Below are 22,202 nucleotides of genomic sequence, written 5' to 3'. Positions count from 1 at the left end.
CCTGTTCCCTTCTACGAGCAGATATCTTTGACAAGCGTATGGTAGGAGGCATCAGTTTTGCTCCTCGGCGTAATGATGAAGTGCCTATATTTTTTCCCCACTCAAGTGCCTCCAAAACATTTATGCTTCCTGCAAGAGCATATAAAAGTGGAGCTTCTTTTGCAGAAGGCCCCAGGGTGGAAAGGGGAATGCACTAGGTTTTGAAACAGCACGTGACCCAAACATCAACAACAATCACGGATCAAAATCCTTTATTCCATTCCACATCAACAGTTGGGATTGTACAAAACAAAACAGTGGGTGGAGAGAGAGAGGGACGAGGGGGTAGGGGTGGCGTGGCAAAGAAAGGAAACAATAACATCCAAGTGTTACACTTTTTTATGTTTTGCTGCACCGATGTGCTCAACGTCAGAGGTTATTCAAGATGTAATATTATTATTAAAGCCTTCCACAGCGACCATTCCCTAAAGCAGTGCGAACGACAGAGTGATGCCGGGGGCCAGCGGAGCGTGCAGCCTGTGTGGCGCCTCGGCGGAGTGCGCATCCTAAAGTGCAGGGGGTTGCGCGTGTTGCACGGACACCGGGCAGCAGCGCGCACGGCCCTCTCCTCCCGTAGCATGTTTCAAACCTTGCCTCCCCCCCCCCCTCCGCTTCTAGGTCACATTATCAACAAATGTCAGCGGTGTATAGTGCAACCGGAACGCACGTAAAGCAGGGATGGCTACAGCCGTGCACCCGATTTTATCGCTAGCTGATTTTTGTTATTGTTTTTAGTATTCCCCTAAAATATTTATTTTTAAAGTCTGTAATTGGATCAGACACTTCCCAGAAGACACATGCTACAGGTAAGCAATCATCTCTGCTGCGCTATCATGTGCCTTGCGGTCCTGCGGTGGGGTTAGCTATCGCCGCACACTAACGAGAGAGAGTGGAGGTGTAATGTGGTGCGAGTGAAGGAGGAGCGAGGGAAGTTGGTGGGGGGTGGCTTGGCAGGGCGGGTTGTAGGCTGGGAGCGCGCTCCGCTTAGCGGAATGTGTACTTGACGTAAGGGACCTCCAAGTCCTCGTTGTTGGTGTCATTGCAGCACAGCTCAAAGACCAGTGCCTTCACATGCTTGCCTATCTTCTTCTTCGACACTTTGGTGACAATTTCAGTCATCCTGAGGGCAAACACGTGCACACACGCACAGCTGAGCACATGTGGAGTGGTTGGGATTGAAGGCATGTGGCAGTAGCACATAGGCTTATGTTGTAACACAGCAGCTGAGTGTTTTAAGAAGTGCATCTGAGGCAACCACGACTTAAAAGCACACAGGACGCAATTGACAGCCGTTTTTTTATGGGATGTCATGCAAAATGTGGACTGATAGCTAAAGAGGACAATAAGACCATGGGGTCTAGAGCATATACTTTCATTATTATACTCAATCACTTGGGATTGTAAACCTTAAGATTGTTTTCTGAAAAGGTCTATAAACATATATTATTCACATGATATTTAATCATGTGGTCACCGCAAAGTGAATTTTAAAGGTCAAAGAAATGGCTACCACTTTAGTTTTTTCACCTTAGACCATAAACATTTCTACCCAGCCAATGGGGACATTTTGTGCACATTGTATTACAACACAAAAAAACAAAGCTGCAACGTTGCGTGACAGTGCGGAATTACGCTTTCTTGACAAAAGCAGTCTCCTCACTTCTGGTCCAGGCGCTCCTTGAGCTTGGCCTGGCCCATGAAGAACGAGTAGAGCATGGAGACGCCTTGCGACAGCATCATGATCTTCAGCTCATGCTTCTCCTGTAGGGAAAGAATGCCACAGGGTGCATAAACAATACTCTAAGATCCACCATTTTAGCATGTCTTGTTCGGGGCGAGTGCAAGTTAGTGAGCACCTATCAAGGCTGGCACGGCACACAAAGGTGTGGTCTGGCCATTGCCATGCCCGGGCCACCTTTGTCTCACCAGTGCTTCAGCCTGCACATGGCACCAAAGACACTCGGTTAAGGCTAAGTCAACCCTGGACCAGTTCAGATAATTGCCACCCATGTCAGCTGCGACCTGTTAAGGTGAACTGGCATGAAATGCAATTTTACCAGCAAGCAGATGGAAGTGAAGCAACAGGATTATATCCAACGTATGCCAATAATACAGAAGCAAAAAACTAATCTCAAAGTCTTAACAATTAGCAACATTACACACCATTTTTATGTCAAATTTTCTTAAATCAAATCCTTTTCTAAACTTTTCATATTCAAATAATTCTCAGGCTGACAATATTAATAATAGTGGCAAGTTATTTACTCACTTTTGAGGCTCAAGAACCTTTAGAAAAGTAATTATGAGATTGTTTTGGTATGTGGGAAGAGTGCACACGGATGAAACCAGGCATATAATTGGAAAACAGAGAAGTCAGGACAGATTGGTCAATTACCTACCCCTTGGCCTCATGTAGGTGGCCTCACATAATTCACATACCAAGTGTCGGGAAATCACGAATAAGTGTTCAAGCACTTAACATCAATCCACAGGTCACCCTCGCTTTATGTGTTAAAATGCATTCCGAATTTTTTTGGTTTTTAAACCGCACAAGACACATGCGTGCAGGGTAGCGCAAACAGTACGCACAATATTGTCCCATGTCCGACCGCATCGCCGCATATGATTGAATTCAAAACAGCACGAAGCAAATTTGGAGTCGAAATAGATGAACTGCATAAAAACAAAAATCGCACAAACTTAAACCCGCGTAAAGCGAGGGAAATCTTTAGCCGCTGCCGCCACATCCACGCACAACAGAGGTGCCATTCATGTTGAGGAGCTGACGGCTCTAAAGGCCAAGTCTGAATGGCCGGGCGTTTAACCACGGGGTGCACAATACGGTTGATTATGTCGGTGAACGCACCAAAAAGTAGGCCGTGAATTCTTTGAGTGTCATCTCCTCTCCATTCTCTTGGATGCCGTTCACCTCAAAGCGGTCCCAGAGGCTCCACTCTGTGTCGTAGTACTGAAATGACAACAGCACCTTGCCGCCTTAGAAAAACCAGCCAACACAGCACCTACGATTAGCACGGTTGGCTACGTACGGTGCAAAAGTTCAACATACATACTGCACTTACACATTACATTCAAATGTTATTTCTTTCACTTCAATATGTTCAAAACATATTTGTATTAGGTAAAAATTCTATATTGAGTAACCATGCTGTAAAGCTTCAAAATATGTTGCCCTCCTCTCCATGCTTTGAAGCACCACTGTCCATGACATTATATTAGGCATTTTGAGTTCTAAGGCAGTTTGTTAATTGTAATAGTAACAACGCATATTCAGGTTCTTATAAAAGCAAAATTATAAATTCCACTCTCAAGCTTATATACATTTTTTTTAACAAATAGCACACATGATAAATTCAAAAAGTTCATATTTGCTCATTTAGGTGCTTATTAAAATCAGATGAGAATAGCACGCAATTACTTGAACGCAATTTTTGATAGGATGACACACCTACATTCGAGATATTTAAAGAGTATGCATGACATTACATAAGAAACAAATGCATTTGAGCAACCTGTAAAGTGTTGCACAGATTCTTCGAGTCTTATCAAACAATTGGCCACGTACTTTACAACGAATCTACACGTCACTGTGGACAAGCGCAAACTATGCAAATGTGGACTCCGGCGGTGGTGTCCGCTGGCGCAAGCGGTGCCTCTGACCACGTGCTTGGGCGCAGCGATGGGCTCGGAGAAGCCGAAGAACGGCAGCGCCAAGTTCATGAAGCCGTTCTTGAACGACTCGAGCTTCTTGTTGCCGTTGACGATCTTGTAGAGCTCCAGGCACACGAGCCCCACCACGGCCGCCGTGGTCGTGGCGATGGCCGGGATGATCTTGCCCGCGATCAGTTTGCTCTGCGTGGCAAGGAGTCGCAAGCCCCAGGTTAGTACCGCAGCGATCGACCAAACTGCCCGGCTCGTCCGTCAACCTCCGTGGGCGCTAGCTAAGAAGCGGCAGGAGAATTATATTTAAAAGGCCAAAATGTGTATTTGGTATTTTTGTTTTTACCTTGGTTGTTGAGTACAGGTCTAAAAGCCCAAATTACCAAGTGGCCAGCAACCAACAGCCAGTCTATCCACAACATAAGCACTACTGGCTATCCACGGTTTTAGTAACCCATGGGAAATGATGGGCTGACCTGATACCACTCTAACCAAAGCGACATATAGTAGTCATTAAGAAGTAATGTGAATAAAAGGGCTTTGTGAAAAATATTTATTTAAGAAGTACTCTGTGTAACAAGTATGAGTGTAGTGTATAGAGGGGGCAAAAGCTGCACCTTGTGCCTGTCGGCAGGGCTGATGTCGTAGTTCTCGGCGCGCAGGTTCGAGGCGGCGACAATGAAGTCCATGTGGAAATTCGCATCGTCGTCCTGTGAAGGTCGCCAGGTCACGTTAAACAAAAGCTGAACGGAGCCAGGGGCGCGCGCAGTCGGGGCACGCAGCGCAACAACACTGAAGCTACTCTTTTCATCATTTAAAACCAATACAACGATCTATATTCATTAATTATTCAAAACTACTCAAATGAAAATCATAATTATCATCTATCTGCTATTGGGTGAAAGCCTCCCCAAACCATTGCCTTGCTGGCATTAAAGCAATGCTGCTACAATGATACACTCCCTCAAGGTCGTGTAGCCGATGGAAAGTTAGAGGCCATTTTAATGAGGACGAATGACTAAAATCAAGGCATACCATGGTTAAAGCAGAAACCCAGCTTTCCATGTCTTATCTATATATATAAAAAAGGGAAATTTGTGAATGTGTGTCTGTTCGAAATTTTTAGCATACTTCCCGACATGCAAAAAACTTGAAGTTTGGCATGTGGGTAGCTTCCAGAGTGTACACAATGCAAAAAGTATAAAAATATACTTTTGCATTATGGGGGGGGCGCAATAATAGATATATATTGCACGGTAAGTGAGCGGTGACGTCACATCTGTGATGTCACCCGCATGCGGCAGCGTCACGCAGTGTGCCTGCTGACGTCACGCATCCGCCCCCCACCCTCCGTGTAGGCCATGTATTAATCCAAGACAAGTCCCGGGCGAAGCCGGGTCGTAAAGCTAGTGTGCACTAAATTACTGAAGGGGTTGTTTTATTATGTACAGTGGGAAAGAAGTCCAACATGAAAACATTATAAACATTTTAATTTAGGTAGGAAATGTTGGATGTAACAGCACCAAAAGAAAGCCTCTACTTTTGCAAGTGACAGCACCACAAAATGTCTTTCACATCCGGTTTGCAGCAAATGGCTCGTGCTTTCCTCACCCGGTGCACACGTGACTGGGTGAGTGGAAACTGCGCGCACACTTGGCTCCGTAGTGAGCGGGCTCGACGGTGTGGCTCCCCAGGGGCTGTGCGAGTGAGCACCGCTTACAACGCCGCGGCCGCGGAGCGGAGGGAGGGGACTGCAGGTGTCTGTCGGGCACTTGCCGTGAAGCGAGGGCACCATTGAGTATGCGGGCGACGTGGGAATTATGTTACCCACAGGGAGGATTATCGCCCTGCCTTTCAAGAGGAGTGCACGGGTCACGGCGAGTACAGCAGCTGCCGAGACGGATTAGCGAGCAGCACAGCTGAAGCGGTTTCCGGTGCTTACCTTCTCAAACTCGATGGGCACCATCCTAAAGTTGTTGAGGGTGTCCAACGACGAGAGGGTGTTCTTCACTTCTTCCAGCTTGTCATCGTCTGGCAAGAAAAACAACATGAAAGAAAATAAAGAGATAAACGCCCTTTATTCAACCATGCTGCTCTCAGACAATCAATAATTTTTCAGGTGAGCGCTACATTGGGATGTATGGCCATTGTAATTTTGACTAAATTTGCACGTGGAAGAAATCTAGAGCACGCAGAAATAGCACATGGATTTTAGGGGATAATGCTCAAAAGTCAATGCAGCTGTGATAACAAAGTTGTGGAAAAAGGTTTTACTGCTGTTCCCACATGTGCCACTGGACGGGAGGTGATGGGCAGGGCTTGGTGACGCCATCGGCATCATCAGCCTCGTCTCGCTGGGTGTGGTTTGCAGGATGTATGTGGTTGACTGCCATTTTTAAAGGGGCCCAAGTAATGGACCACAAAAAAGTATTACTGTTTTTGTTGACTTAATGACTAATCATTGCAGCGCCGATTTAGTTTCTGTAGGAGCGTGTGTATTTGGAACGGTGGCACATTGGTTCGTTTTACAATCGTGATGACCAGAGTTAGACTCCACAGCTATGCACATCATTGGCCAGCGTTATCACGCAGCCTGCGAGAAATACTTGTCGTTGCTCTGCGTGAATGACCATCAGCACAAGGGAGACAAATGTGGCTGAGCGTGGTTGTTGGCCGCATCACTCTTATGCCATTCCAACCGAAGTTAGTTGTATATACGTCGAACTTCTTTTGCACAGTACGTAGCTAACCGTGCTAATCGGAGGGACGGGACTCGCGTCACAACAATTACTCGGTTCTGGTCTACCAAGTCGAAAATGGGAGACGTCTGAATGTGTGTGTGTGTGTGTGCACGCATCTGTGAACATAACAGATGTGTGTCGTTCCTCACCCATGGAGCCAGTTGCCGCATTCTGCAACTCCTGGTCCGAGACGTGGATGGTGATGCCGGACCGCGGCACGTACTCAGGCACCTTGACGTGGGCGAGCACTTCGGCGGTGGCAACACGATCGCGCGACCCCTTGATGCCGTACATCGTCGCGAACAGGTTCGCCCCCGCCATCACGTAGTCCATGTGCAGGACCTGGCCATCCGGCATAGAGAGAAAGATAGTGTTTACAAACAGCTCCACACACCGAAGATTCACTTGTTTACCAAGTCTGTACAAATGCATTGTTTCAGTGTTTAAAAGAAATTCTTACGCTCACAAAAAATACATACAACTGATACAAAAAATATGGGCAAAGGCAAAAATGTTGTTAAATCGAATTCCAAACCACAATCAAGCTAATGTAATTGCTCGGGCAGATATGTGAGAACCAACAAAGGAAACGTTTTAAATTACATTTACCCTCTCGCGGTACGAGTTGCACATTATGCATAATCTTCCTGACACTATTAATACTACTTATATCAATAAAGCGACTCTTGTATTTGAGAATAAGCTTACAATTCATATACATTTTCTCATCACATTTTCAACGCTTTGCAACACTTCCTACCCATTTAGGACCTCGCTGCCATGCAAGTGAACACCACATTTGCCTTTTGCGCGTCACTGTGGGGGATATGAAATAAATGTACTCACGTTGTTGACGTCGAAAGCGAGATAGTGAGGACACCTCTTTGGCCCAGACCAGAAGGGAGCACCAGAGCTTGTGAGCTGTGGCGGGGCGGGGTGATGAGACATTTTTTTAAAATTATCAGTAATTTTTTTTTATTAAGACCGAAACAGGAGGAGGATTTCTCCTCAACTCTGGCTGTCGCCTGATGACGCTGGTTGTAACTGCCGGCAAAACGTCACGGTGCTCGAATTGTAAATGTTGTGGGTTTACTCTCCAACACACCAGTGTGATGGACTAGGAACAAATTGCTTACGTGACAAACCTGGTGGTGGTGGGTTTAACGACACTTATATTAACCCAAAAACCTCTATTATGGACATTTTTAGGTCAGTTACAAACATGTCATGCCAAACAGAAGCACGCACAATCGGCCTAGTTGCACGCGGCTTCCCTCCTCCAGGTGGCAGGAAATGGTTGATGACAATAGGAAACAAGGACTGCTGCTGCTGCTGGCAGACATTGTTCTGACAGGAACACGACGACTCAGCGGACATGCTAGCAAGCTGAGGAAAATCCAAGAACACACAGCGCAACACAAACGCATCCGATCCAGCCAAGACGGGTGTGTCAAAGAGTGCTCGTGTGGCCGGTGACATGGTACTATGGAGCACTTGAAGCTACGATTGCAGAGGTACTGACGTACTGCTCTGATGTGGACATTAAGATCCACTAAAGCCAAATCTATCAGACTTGTAGTGTTTTGATCAGAGTTGATTATTCGCAATCAGAACGTTTTGACTTCATACGTTGGAGGGGGATTGATTCAACCCTCCATCCTCCCCTTATTCAATAAAATGTCCACTTATTAATAAATCCAACAGCAGCTGTCATATGGAGTTGACTGGGCTCCGACAAAGGAATATTGCATTTCTATTCACTGGCTCAGTCATGAATGCAGATGAACAAAATCAAATGCTTACGAGAGTTGGAAAATATCAGACGCTTAAAGCGAACACCATTAGAAATACAAATGTGGGTGGCCGGGTGGTTGAAGAGGTCATAGGAAGGAGCGGGTATTGCTGACGTCCTGAAACCCAGTCACAGCCCCTCGTAATTAAACCAGGTTTTCAAGTGCAGCAAGTGGTCTCATGCCCAATCACCAACGACTGCACAAAAAGTAATCGGATTAAATTTGCTTCTGCACTAAATCCGAGCTCTCAGAATTAAGTACCAGTTTGATCGTCACGCAACGAAACACAGCCCACGTCGCCGCACAAACCCCACAACGCTTGCTACTACTGCACCCACCTGCTCGGGCGGGAAGTTGTGCAGCAGCTGTCGGATGTTATTGTTATATTGGTGCTGCCAGTGATTGCGAGACCAGGCCACACAGTCCTCCCAGTTCTTGGGCCGCTCTTGCACGAGGGCACGCCGCACGGCCTCAAGCGTCTCCAGCGGCTGTGTGCCGGGCAGCTTCAGTGTGCGCTCCATAAACTTGGGGTCCCTGGCAAAATTGAACGACGGTGATGGACACATTGTGACATCGCTGTGGATGTCGAACCTATTTCCCGGGGGAAATATGTGGCCCACAAGCTCATGTTATGCGGCCTGTGGTCGCAATAAGCCTACCATTTTATGATGGTGCAGATGCCGCGTGAAGTAATGCAGATTAAATTTGAGTTAAGTGAACTCAGAATGACCGTGTGTTCATTGACGGTGTACTCACTGTAGGTACTGGTTGACGTTCTCTGCAGGCTGCTTGAAAAGGCCTTCAAACTCGTCACGTGCCCACTGCAAAAGACAGACCACCGTGTGAGCGCTTGTTTAAGCATTATAAGATGCTTAAAGATGCAAACAGCAGGAGCAAAAGTTGCCAATTTACAGCATCCATATTCAAACAAAGAATTTCCCAGGAAGATACCAGCACTTTAAACTCAAGAGATAATTAACACAGTGAATTAATATCATGAGGTAAAAAGTTAACGTTTTTTTCCATGTTCAAACAAGCACAAGGAAATCATTTGTATCTGTTGGCAGCTATGAGCCAATGACAGAAATTCCACAATTGCATGGTAGGGGTCATTCTTCATGAGACAACCACTATTGGCTTCCCATTAAGTGACATTCACATTATCAAACCAAGCGGGATGACATTACTCGCTATAAATTGGTCTCATGTAAGCTTATACTAATGACACATTGGTAATTGGTGCCATTTATTTCTTTGCAAAAATACACCAATCAACAGGAGTGTGGCAGATTTCATTTCCTCCTATAAATGGAAAACTGTCAATTCACCTCTGAAACAATGACTAATTTCCTTCTCGCCCAAGATCCAATAACTTAAAACCACTTCCCATCATATCCCACGTACATCTTATGGCCCTGTTCATCGATCCATAGCTGGATGAGGGCCTGCCCATGCCAAGCAGGTCTTGGGGGTTATTTTATCGTACTAGACATCTCTGAAAAAGAGCTTCAGAGCTCACTGGATTCCTCCAGTCTAAATAAAGATTTTGATACTTATACCACAATGATTTGTGCAGGAAGGTGCTGCACAACCTTATGCTGCCCATGATGTATCGCCGCCTTGACATTGCGTATGAAACACGCCGCTGCCATGTCACAAGTTTTTTTTTAGTTTTCATTTATGTTGGTATAGCCCTGCGAGCCATCCGGCTCGTGAATCGGGTGCAACCGCAACAAACAAAAAACATGAACAAGAAAACATCTTAAAGTGACTATGTGACTGTGCGAACAGAAAATCCAGGAAAAAACAGCAAAATATTCCTGAAAAAGCACCGTACACCAACGCCGTGTGCAAAAATCCCAGTGGGTACCAATGGTTGCCATCCTGAAAGTGACTTCAAATAAAAATGATCATTAACGAAGTTTCAAACCCATTTTAGACCAGGTCAAACAGTCCATTTTAGCATCTATAAAATAAGGGCGGTTCATCCTGTGCGGGATGCGTGTCCCCGTTTACGTGAACTCTTCTCAACGATAGCTCCATGCAACTGGCCCACACCTGCAGGGTGTGCTCGATGGCGTTGGGGAAGTTCTTGAGGGTGCAGATTGGGATGGACTTCTCGGGCGGGTCCTGGCTCGAGCTGTACGACTCTGTGAGGAAGGGCAGCACCACCTGCACGTTGCCCTTGGTGCCCAGCGTGCCGCTCTCCAGCAGCGGTTTGCGGTAGTAAACGCACCGCCGGTCCATGTACATGCCTGGCGCACATACACAAACACAATTAAGGCCAGCACAACACACGAAGAGGTTTGCTATGGCCAGAACCACGCCCGGCTTCCTTCGTCCTCCCAATGGAAGCACACCACACAAGGTATTCAATTGACTGACTTACGCCAGGCCAAGGAAAGCAACCGACAATGAAAGTGCAGTGTGCTAATCAGTGCACGACTGTTATGCAAACCAAGATGTAGCTTTCTAAACTTCATGAAAATGCAGTTAGCCAAGCACCTACTTAGTCGCCGAAGTAGGTGCTTGGCTAACTGCAATGCCCGCGCATTGCACACAAAGGGGTAGTAAGGACAGCACCACTCCTGCTCATGTTATGATTACTAATTTTGGCTGCAATTTTTTTGAATGTAGACAAGCAGAGGTATACTTCTAGATTTGGGCAAATGTCTGTTTAACATTAAGACAATCTGCAGAGCAGTTTGTAAAAAATCTTATGTTAATGATTGGGCTGCACATACATTTTTTTATATATATCTTGTTTCACACACTGTCACCATTATTGAACCACTGACCCACTGCTGCCATCTGTCTGAATTTAGGAAAACCAACGTTGTTTTGCAATGATCCCATCGAGTACATTCCGCGTCTGAAACACACAATCTCTCCAGATGGCGCTGTGGCTAGAATGATAGACTCATAATTGGGCGTGAAATAAAATGTCAGCTAAAATCAGTACAATTTTGTGAACAGTCAACAATGATTGTCCTAAGGAAAGAATTACCCCTGCAATCAAGGGACACTTTTACCAATGAAATGTCAGTACCATCCAAGAGCTTATGAGTAGGGAGACAACTGCTGTATTAAGCAGCTCAACTCAACTCATTACTTCAGAGCAATTATGAGATGTACATTTTGTTGTCCTTCCAACACACCTCCCATTAGCACGGTTGGCTAAGTACAGTGCGAAAGAAGGTCAACATAGATACACATACATACATTTTTGTATGACCTTCGCACCTGAATAAACGAATTTCTTGAATACACGTATCCCGTAAATTGGCGGAGGCTTCTGGCGACACAACACATTGCGCGCACACCGGGGAGCACAGCCAACGGCGGCACCAACTGGCGTCGCCACCTCCATCCGTGCGCCACCCCCGCCAAACCCCCACGACCGACTCACGTGCGTCAACGTTGTCCAAGGCGTTGCTGACACAGTCGAGGCCCTCAAAGAAGTCATCGTCGTACACGCGCTCCGTGTCGGCTTCCACGCGGTTCTGGTGCGCCGTGATGTGCAACTCCGGGTTCATCTTCTTCACTGCCGCGGCCGCCGTCTCGGACTTCATTTTCTGCGGCACACGATCCAACGTTCGCGGGTCCACAATAGAATGGAGGAGCCTATCGGTAATTGTGCCGGCGCGGTCAAAGACGTGAGGATTAAAGCATGCATTGAATGCTTGGTGATGTCAGTGTAGACGGTTGAAATATCGAATAATTAAATAACTTTTCAGTGGACCATTAACCGATTATTCCATCAAAGCAAATGCTAGATGTAAGGCAAATTTGCACTTTAAACCTAACAGGTATAAAATATCTATTTGAATACATTGCTCTTTATTTTTTAATGTTATTACATTTGTTTTTTTATTCTCAAAACTTAAAAAAATAATAGATTTTTTACTCTAGTTCTGACATCTCCAGTTTTCACCAGCCTTGAAGTGCCTGAATAATTCAATGAAATCGTCGAACAAATGGCAAGTTTAACAACAACATTTTACAAACGACTGGCACGTGAGAGGTGAATGGCCGTTATGAATGAGACGCACATGCATCTTAGTGCTCACCTGTACATCCCAGCTGCGGAAGAGAAACTGCCGATTGAGATTTGACTTCTCGATGGTGTCCATGTCGGTGACCGTGATCATGCCGCCTTCACCGCATGCAAGCCCCATCATGGCGTAGTTCTTCAGCAGCTCACAACCAATGGCACCCGCCCCAACCTGCCGTGACAAAAAGTCAACCAAGGGTCATGGTCCCAACTCAGAACATGCACCATCCCGAGCTTACTACAAAATAGCTTCAAGTTCAAGTTGGAATAACCTTCCTCCTTTATATCTGGAAGCTATGATTCACCCCTTTGTAACAGAAAAGCCAATAAAGCTGCTCATCACAAAGTTGACTTGGTCTGCAAACACATATGGCATAATATGCGATGTATTCAAAGCAAATGGACAAAGCTTATATAATAAGTAGTGAGCATGAATACATGTCATTGCCTGACTAAAAGCAATCGATTTTAAAGAAAGCTGTAAATATAAGTATCGTCAGGTAGCTTAAGGAGTGGGTTAGCTCATTTAAGTTATAAACCAGGTACAATTTATACAAAATAAAGGCTGGTACTTAACACAGACAACCAGGATAGGTTACACAATGCCACTCAGAATTGTATTGTTTGTCAGCATGTATAAATGCTCAGAGAGAAGGGTTCAATACTGTCATCATTGTGGCAAAGTCCGTTTCTGTTACCTCCTGCTTCACTCACCAGGAAGAGCTTATGAGCGAAAAGCTTCTTTTGGAAGTCGCTTCCGAAGACTGCAATCTGGCCATCATACCGTGAGCCTTTCTGCAGAAGGACAAAAGGTAGGTTCATAGAGCTTGCTTCACTGTGCAATTCGAATGAAATCAATAGGCATATACTACTCTAATGGTCACACACAGCAAAATCAATAACATATTTGCTTTGCATAATATGAAGAGAAAAACACCAACAAAACCCATTATGACCGGTAATAGGATGCTAATTTTTTTTCAAATTCAAGCCTTAGTTTGCAATTGCACTATTATCATTCATTTTTTATTCTGCTAACTTAGAATTATGCTATAATGATCACTGAGCAGTGAGAACCTATTCGTTTGAAATTATTGAAATGAGTGATATGGCACGGGTTTAACTACATGAGAACCATCGCTGACCCTAAGAGGTACTACTCATATTCTTTGGGTCTTTTGGTAAAGTCACGCAGATAGAAAAAAATAATAAAAATAAAGTGATTAAAAAAATATCACGACGTTTCTATCGCAACATAAGCCAATCGTCATTTTTTATTCACTTTATTTATTATTATTTTTTCTATCTACGTGACTTTACCGATAGACCCAAAGAATATGAATTCCTGCAGTCACGAAAGCTTTAAGTCAAGATTTAGGTACTACTCACTTTACTGATCCCAAATGATGGACTTTGACATTTCCAATTAGGATACGAAATGTCAAGTTAGGCTATGATGAATGACCACAATATAGTCACAATTTAACTTAGTATGCATCAAGTGGTATTATTCATAAAAATACTAAATATATATTTTAATAATATGCATTTACAAACAGACAATAGAATTGGCAGCACAAATTGCCTGCTCCGATTAGCACGGTTGACGATATACAGTGCGCGAAAGAAGTTCATCATCATAGGCTCTCCCTCGCAAATCGAGGATGAGTGTCTTCCATAAAAAGTTGGATTATTTGTGGGTACGAATATGGCTGAAGATTAGTCAGTTGGGCTGCAACGTTGCTGTTTCTGCCGTTCCCACTCTTCCTGTTTCCGCCGCTGAGTTTCAAAATGTTTGGACCCTTTAAATAGACCGTCTCCATCCAAGGTGATGTGCTGGAAGCTGTTGTTCCTTCCATGAAAGATGCCTATGCGTGATTTCATTTATTGCGGAGAAGCTGTTACATAATAGCTTCCACAGTTCTTGACAGAACGGGACCATGGATCCAATGGCAAGGAAACCAAAACGATTGGAGATATCATTCTGCTACAGCCTTCGTCCACCTTTAAAGCGTTGAGATCTTCGCATCGTCTTCCGCCTTCTCTGTCGTTGAGGACTTGTTAACCCATGGCTGGGGGCAGGTGGCTTATTAAAAAGGCAGCCGAAATACTCGCCACATCACAGCATCGTCAAAAGGCATGTGGTTTTTAAAGAGGCAAAGAGCACTGCCATCTACAGTCTTGCCCACACCCTGGTGGTACTTGCTCAGCTGAGTGGACATTTCAAGAATGCCCCCCCTCGTTTCTTAACCATATTTCTACTATGAAGAGAGAGAGAGCGTTACTTTTTGGTTCTTTCGGTAAAAAGAAAAGATATTAAATAATAGAATAGAGAGAGCATTGTTCATCACTTTAGAAAGAGCCAGGCTACTGATAAGCCTAGCCCTTCTTCAGAGGATGAGTTTGATCTGGCACTGTAATGGAGTCCAAAGTGCAACCATAATGCACTACGGATAACGATCAGTGCTGGCAAAAAAAAGTTTAAAGAGGAAGTCCAACATATGTACATAGATAGACACGTTAAGACTCGAGACTTTGACTTACTGGCTTGCAGCTTTCCTCGGTGAGAAGTGTTTCCTTCCCCTCTTCTGGAAGGCACTCCAGTGCATCAAAGTACAGCCACTGGGTCAAAGGTGTGAATTTTCCAGTACAAGCCTGAAAGAGCAAAAACACAGCTCAAGAAAAATGTTTGAAGTCGAGGGGTATCCTAGGAACATTTGTTGAAACGTGAACTGTTTGGTCTGCAATTTATTCATATTTATAATTAATGTTATGCTTTACCTCCTGCAGGTAACTATTGTGATTCAATAATTAATTATTATGTGTCTATGTTGTTTGCATTGTCTGTCTTGTTCGGTCTCATTTGTTCCATTATCATAAAGATCATATTTGCACATCATTTGCTTTAAGTTGTAAATAATAAATTCGTATACACACCATTTGATATGTGTACGAGTAGATTTTATTATTTTAATATAATAATTTTTAATGTGTAAGAATGATTGGCAGGAAAACACCACAAGAGTATCACACTCCGTACATATAGATTTCAAAAACCTTCTTGGCTATACCGAATCCCATGGGAAACTTGTTGCCCTCACGATAGGCATTTCATACAACTCAAACTGTGTGAACTATAGACCCTGAACCATAGACCCTGCTTTCAAATATCACAGGCATGCTCCACTACACTTAGATATTCATACAATTTATATTTGCGATTTTTATTAACGTTGTTTTATTTCAAATTTGTTGCAACAAATTAAAAGTGGTAGGTAGTTTAAGGAGTGGTTTAGCCAATTTATGGAAAAAACAGGAACGATTAACGCAAAATAAAAGCCAGTACTGAACCCAGACAACCAGGATAAGGTGCACAATGCCGCTCAGAATTGTATTGTTTGTCAGCATTTAAAAATACTCAGAGAGAAGGGTTCAATACTCTCATCATTGTGGCAGTGCAAATTCAGTTTCTGTTACCTCCAGACTTGGCAAAAAATATGAACACATTTGTAAAATATTATTTTTCCGCTCAAAATAGTTCAATTTAAGGGTTCTGTTTGTTACCATGCAAGACAATAGTTACCTGTAGCTGTACACTATTCCAAGCAAGCTGCATACAACGCCAAACGCACCCTACAGGTCACACGCTCGACAACCACTCTTATCTTGTGCTCGTTTAATTTGGTCGTCTCTTCCAGCACAGCTTACTATTCTCAATCACAATAACCGACAATGTAGCGAGTCGTCATCAGTTGATGTGACAGAACCACCTACCTTCATGACCTCCTGGGCCGCGATGCCTCCGATGAAGGCGTTGATGGGAGCCAGGTCTCCCATGGCACTGAAGGACAGCTCGGTCACCAGCGCCTCATCCAGCCGCTCCTGCCGCGCCGCGCTAGTGGCGCGATCGTTCAGCCCCCGTGCCAGTACAACCAACTCGTCTGCGTCAGCCTGCGTGACGAACACGCGGTGACAGAAGCACAAGAGACAACAGCAGAGTGGGCAATGTCAACTAATACGCAAGGGCAACGAATGGTGGATTTTGGTAAATGCCAAGTCTAGGGGTCTCACCACTCAAATAAGCCAAGGGGATGATGCTCATTTCTGTTGGCAGCTCTGAATCAGTGGTCCAAATTCCAATTCTTTTGGTGGGGACTATCAGCAACATAGAATTTCTTTCCAACTGCTTTTTATGTTTAGTATGATGTCCTTCCCCCGCACCTCCGATTAGCACGGTTGGCTACGTACAGTGCAAAATACTTTGCATATACATATATTACATATTCACAATTGACTTGCAAAAAAGTGATATGAATTTTATTACCTGCAAAAAAAATATGATCAGCCGAGATCTGTGTAATTGACAGTAAAGGGAAATGCATAAAATTCCATCACTGTACTCCCACATCTATGCTCCCCCCCTTCACCAACCCGAACTAACCAGCGTGGTGACGTATGCTCAAATAACCCACATGACTCGCATGACTTGGGGAGGCCCGCATACAAGAGTGGCTTGACAAAGGGCTGTAACGTGTACATCTTCTCCAACTAAGATTTAAAAGTGCAACGTTCAAACTACGAGTCGTTTCTTTTAAGCGAAAGCCTCACCCAGACAACCAAAATAGTGACAGAATATTAATTATAAAGCCTAGTAAGGTAAAGCAAGTGTGCAATCGAAAGATTTAGGGGGAGGGATGATGGGTTATTATATCACCATGTCGCTGTGACATGCATCAGAAGTGGTATGAAAGTTGTGGACATGTCTGCGAAATCTGGCGTATTATGTCATTATTACCAGTATCGATACAGCAAGGGGGTTACAGACATATCTGTTAATGTATGCATTTATACAGGCTCTAAATTGTCCTGCTACAGCAACATTTTTAACGGTTTGAGACAAGAATCCGAAGATCTTTAAAAACCTCAAAAACTCAATAGTTTTTAATGATGAAAATGTTAATGTCATACCCTAGATTGCATTTTAAGCCACGAATAAAAAAAAACTCTTTAGATCATCACTTCATTGGAGAGCCCACCACCTGCATCATTTGCATTTTGAAAAGACTTTCAAATGCAAATTAACACTCCCAAGTTATTGTCACAAACATGGCAAGACACACATAACGAACACTTTTTTTACAATGTTATTCTGTTTCCTAAAACACTGCACAGAGACAATGTTGAGCAGACAAGCGAGCTTGACTAAGGGTAAGCATGGGAGCCCTGAGCCTAAGTCCATCTAACATCTCACTCACCTGGTTGCGTGGTTTGGGCAGGCGTTTGTGCTTTTTGACAAAGTCATGTAGGGCCTGGAAGGCGAGGTGGAGTTGACCCGGACGTTCAAATTTGGCAAAGTCTGTCACGACCATATCAGGTTCCGCCAATGCCTTGCTGAACGTTTTCTAACGTGGGTAGATAAAAAAAAGTAGAAATAAAATGCACAGAAATATACTTCGTATCATGAAGACTTTAGACAGGTGCTAATAAGCGAGCAACTGCTTCAGAGTGGCATGGCACAGGATGGGATAATGTGACTAACAACCAAGCCTGATTGCAGTAAAAAAAACATTCAGTGCAGACGAGACCAAAACAAAGTCAGTGCAAGACAGCTACTAAAAGAAGACACTGCACAAGTGATCAGTGCACGAAGAACAGAAAATGACAAATACCCATGAGACATTGCAAAGAAGAAACGTACCACATTAAGCCCAGAGTCACCTCTCAAATCAAACATATGGCAAAATGGTGACAAGAGAACATCATAGGCAGATGTGCAGATAGCATTTTTATTAACAATATTTTTTTCTTGCAACCGAAAGAGAGTTTACTTTGTATAATTCATTGCCATGATCAACAACCTCATGAAATAGTTATAATTCTTAAAATTAACTCAGATTTATTATGCGATTCAAGAATATAAATGTCAGGGAGTTCATCGTTTTGAACCTGATGACATGGCTGGGCTTCTATTGGAAAAACACGCACTATTATGCATGTGATTACACAGAAAATATATTACACTGTGGCAGGAAACAAGGCTAACATGTTACTTAAAACAATGTTCACATTAAACAATCTGGAGCCTCAGCTCAGCCTCATAACAGTCCCACGTGCATGAATAGCATTCAATAATTAATCCTGGATTAGCGATATCACTGTAAGCAAATTGATGAATGAGCACTCACAAAGCTGATCTTCTTGGGCATTTTGACCTGTGTGGCAATACCACCACGTTTATAGTCTGAGAATCCGCTCGTGTCCCCGATGCTGAATGTGTATGGGCCTGAAAGACACAAACCCATCCATTTACACGACAAAAACATATGGTAGTTTATGCATACCAATGAAAGCCTGCATAGGACATGAGGGATAGGTGTGGCCAGCACCACTTTTACTTCCTCATGGTAAGAAGATGACTCCCACAGGGACTCGTAGGCCTCGTCCTATTTTAAGAGGCTCAGGTTAGGTAGGATGAAATATTGCCACGAACATGTATTGCTGCAAACGGACCGAGTAGCCATATTAGTGGCGAATTGTGCAACCAATGATGCCACTACTTCTCCAACCGACACGCACACAGACCGAAAGCAGCAGCAGTTTCAGATGGGAAATCTATACAAACTTGAGTCTTTGCCCCGACGAAATTTGTATTATCAAATGCAGAACTTGAGGGAAGGCACTCGTGTTGTTGTGTTAGCGACTGGATGGTGTAATATAGACAGCCTACAATGTTTTTGTGATGTGAATCAAGACATGATGTGCAAGGCTGTGGATTTTATGATACAATCCTTTTCAAAGTTTACCAAAAGGTTCAGCACGTGGCATCCTTCAGCAATGAGAGTAATTGTTTAGTTCTGTTGCAAATGTGTGACAAGCATGTATACATTTTGAAATACTATGTAAAAAAAATATTTTACCATTTTAGAAGAAATAGTGCATTGTATGTTACATGTAAAATGAAGTTAAAAAAAACCAGCCATTGGATTACCGTTCATCAACAAAAAGTTACACTGGGAAAACCATCAATATCATCTGTAATGGCATGATACAATTTAACCTATCAACCAGTGTCACTTAATATTACAAGATATACAAACATTGATAGGATTTTGGAAGATTTATTGGGAATACCTTGTGTGGCTGGCCTGGGCCATAATATATTACAGTGGAGTTCTAAGTGGCCTATACATCAACTCAACCACGTATGAATTGGGCTTGGCACAGATACTGCAGGCCGCGATTGTGTCGGCCAATTTCTTTATCAAACGATTGTCTCACCAAGAACTTTGATCTCCCGAGGTTTGCAGTTATTGAGCTCCGTCATCCCCTGGATTTCAGTGAAGATGACATGGTCCCCACTCTCAAATCCATGCCGGGTTTCATCGAGACACGTAACAACTCCAACGGCGTCCTGCAAACAAATCCATCACCATTGTCTTCATCACCAAAACCAATTACTTTTCCCCAAGAGCTATCAGGGATCTTAATGTATGTTTCTGAACTTATTTCGCACCGAACATAGCCAACCATGCTAATTGGAGGTGTGGTGTAAGGACAACCAACTAAACACAAAAAGCAGTTCGAAAGAAATTAGTTTTCAATCTAGATTTTAAAGTATAGCTCCAGTGGCTTCCTAATAGTAGTCATGTATCATGGCTAAGTCAATTCAAATGCCTTTTTCACCGATTTTCAAGATAAAAAGCTCAGTATTTGAGAAACTTTCTATACAGAAGCGAATAGAAGTTAAGCATATTTTCACAAAATGTTTATCACAGAAAGTCGCTACAAACATGTAAATGTGTACTTATGTTGACCAATTTTGACACTGTACTTTGACAAATGATTAACTGCACAAATGCGATTTAATTAATTTCAAAGTAATTGGATAATGTGCCCTTCATGTAATTCTTGGAAAATTAACTGGTTAAAGCCATCGGGAATCAATCACTTGATGCTCTGTAAACACTGGCAGCAAATCGTCACCACAAATATCAGTGTGTGAATTTCAAAAAGTGCATCCAAAAACAGTTATAGCCAATTGAAGCAGATGAACAGTGTGTTCAACATGGGCAATTGACAAACAATACGCATCTGCGAGCCCAGACATTAAAACTAAATCTGGAATAGCTTGAACATGTTGGGCATGGAAAATTCTTGCTGCAATGTGTATGCACAATCACTTTTCTGCCCTTGATGCCTGTGTCGATGCATGCCAAATTCACAGCTCAAATAATGATGCGTTAAAAATATAATACCAGTGCTGACACTGCAAGGGCATTGTAAACTTTCACGCTATGCTTCAATACAATGTAGAAAATAACATTTTAATGTGCCCGTGTCTACCGTCACAAATTAGTTCAGATTTTAATACTTTCATTATTACAGCAACAACAAAAATCTATGCACCTGCTCAAAAACCACTGAATACGACGCAAGAAAAGGTCAAGTGATCACAAAAAAATTCAACCCTAAATGACTCACAAAAACACCACACCCAGGCACACACACAGAAAACGCAACTCCAGATGAATCATTCACCAGGTCGCTCCATCATGCCTCCATTATTTGAAAGCTAATGACCTCAATGTTGCATTAACGCCAAAAGCAAAGCCTGGTCCCCCAAGCACCCACACGCTTTTCTCGCCAGTTTGTATTCAGTTTATATTCAATCCAGCGTTCAAAAGCTCGATTTGTCCGTTGAAAATGGAATACAATCAATCGCTAAGCTGCCCTGGTCTACATTCTAGTGGTAAATAGCAATCAAGTGAAATGCTGATTGGCTCTGCAATTGGAGTTAGACATGGATTGATCCTGATGGGATGAGCGGTTTACTTCATGTCTGGTCACCAAGAAATCACTGGGGAAACTGCCTGCCACTACACCATCAAGCTTAAATCACACAAGTGTGGACACGGCCACGTACGCAATCCTCCTCTCCATTCGCTTCGCTTCCATGACATTTAGGTTGCGCCAATTACTCTGTTTACAGAGACTTCACGGTTTGTAAGAAATGTCTTTTCTGTATAAAAGACCAAGGCACAATTACTGCTGTGCTTTACATCTCAAATGTGCAACTGCTCAGCAATTTGTTTAAATTGTTAATGTAAAAGGCTTTAGAATATTATGGATGGCTGTAATAAACACATGTGAACATGCATGCTCTGTTGGGTTGTAACATTAGTGGTCCCGTATTTCTATGGAAAGTTTCACGAAAAGTGCAAAAGTGGCATTAAAGTCAACCAATGATTAATTACTGCCAGCTGCATCTAATGTCTGCCAGAGCAACAGCTGCTGAAGTGCGAGTGTAGACAACGCATTCAATCACTACCTTTGTAACTGCAGAGATCATAGCGCTGACGGGTTGCTCTCCAGTCGAATCCATCACTGTGAACTCGTCACCAAAATCACAGAAGAGTTGTCTGTCAAATAACAACAGTGACACACACGCACACCCACACATGACAGGTTAAGGTGTTGTTATCATTACGTTAATCTACTCGTTCATTAACAAATATACAAATGTGCTGCAAACAATTTTGCTTGAGATAGTACGGTGGCTCAGTGGTCAGGGCAGAGAGCTAAGCATTGTGGAGATTCTGGGTTCTAATCAAAGCAGCCACCAATTGCTAAAATAGTGACAGTCTCCCGGTCAACAATGACTGCACAAAAAAACATTATGTCAAATGAGTTTGTTTTACTTTAATTTGGTTGATTCCAGCTCTGAGAATTCAACATTTTAGTTCGACTGACCAATAACCATCTTTGCAGCACATTAAAGGTGTGCCCCTCTCGTGTTAACAAGAGGTGTTGCTGAAGTGATACAGTAGGTCTATTGGGACATTTTACAGTTAACCATTAACGCCACTGAAGTACACGCTCAAGAGGCAAGCATCAACA

At 43.4% G+C, this 22,202-nt stretch overlaps 1 protein-coding gene and 1 non-coding gene across 6 annotated transcripts in view; both read right to left on the bottom strand.

Moving 5' to 3' along the window:
• Positions 1-234: 234 nt before the first annotated feature.
• UBA1 (ubiquitin like modifier activating enzyme 1) overlaps positions 235-22,202 on the bottom strand; it is a 35,813-nt gene continuing 13,845 nt past the window's right edge. For all 5 annotated transcript variants that reach the window (XM_032963169.2, XM_076070609.1, XM_032963172.2 and 2 more), the window contains 20 exons: positions 21,634-21,724; positions 19,584-19,716; positions 18,491-18,588; positions 17,561-17,707; positions 16,080-16,256; positions 14,850-14,960; positions 13,020-13,100; positions 12,322-12,477; positions 11,661-11,826; positions 10,310-10,506; positions 9,008-9,072; positions 8,590-8,785; positions 7,305-7,379; positions 6,608-6,800; positions 5,660-5,748; positions 4,335-4,427; positions 3,718-3,909; positions 2,906-3,007; positions 1,700-1,800; positions 235-1,159 (listed from right to left, as the gene is read on the bottom strand). In XM_032963169.2, the coding sequence (XP_032819060.1) occupies positions 1,024-1,159; positions 1,700-1,800; positions 2,906-3,007; positions 3,718-3,909; positions 4,335-4,427; positions 5,660-5,748; positions 6,608-6,800; positions 7,305-7,379; positions 8,590-8,785; positions 9,008-9,072; positions 10,310-10,506; positions 11,661-11,826; positions 12,322-12,477; positions 13,020-13,100; positions 14,850-14,960; positions 16,080-16,256; positions 17,561-17,707; positions 18,491-18,588; positions 19,584-19,716; positions 21,634-21,724 (2,599 nt within the window). In that variant the 3' untranslated portion in view covers positions 235-1,023. The remainder of the gene's footprint in view (positions 1,160-1,699; positions 1,801-2,905; positions 3,008-3,717; positions 3,910-4,334; positions 4,428-5,659; positions 5,749-6,607; positions 6,801-7,304; positions 7,380-8,589; positions 8,786-9,007; positions 9,073-10,309; positions 10,507-11,660; positions 11,827-12,321; positions 12,478-13,019; positions 13,101-14,849; positions 14,961-16,079; positions 16,257-17,560; positions 17,708-18,490; positions 18,589-19,583; positions 19,717-21,633; positions 21,725-22,202) is intronic.
• Positions 14,644-14,774, bottom strand: LOC116947644 (small nucleolar RNA SNORA35). The gene has a single exon (XR_004403708.1). It is a non-coding gene; the product is annotated as a small nucleolar RNA SNORA35 (small nucleolar RNA).

This window comes from Petromyzon marinus, chromosome 30 (genome assembly GCF_048934315.1).
Source record: "Petromyzon marinus isolate PM22_M1 ecotype Great Lakes invasive population chromosome 30, UKy_Petmar_22M1.pri1.0, whole genome shotgun sequence".
Classification (NCBI taxonomy): domain Eukaryota; kingdom Metazoa; phylum Chordata; class Hyperoartia; order Petromyzontiformes; family Petromyzontidae; genus Petromyzon; species Petromyzon marinus.
The sequence above is the reverse complement of the archived record's forward strand: the minus strand, read 5'-3'. Positions and strand labels throughout refer to the sequence as shown.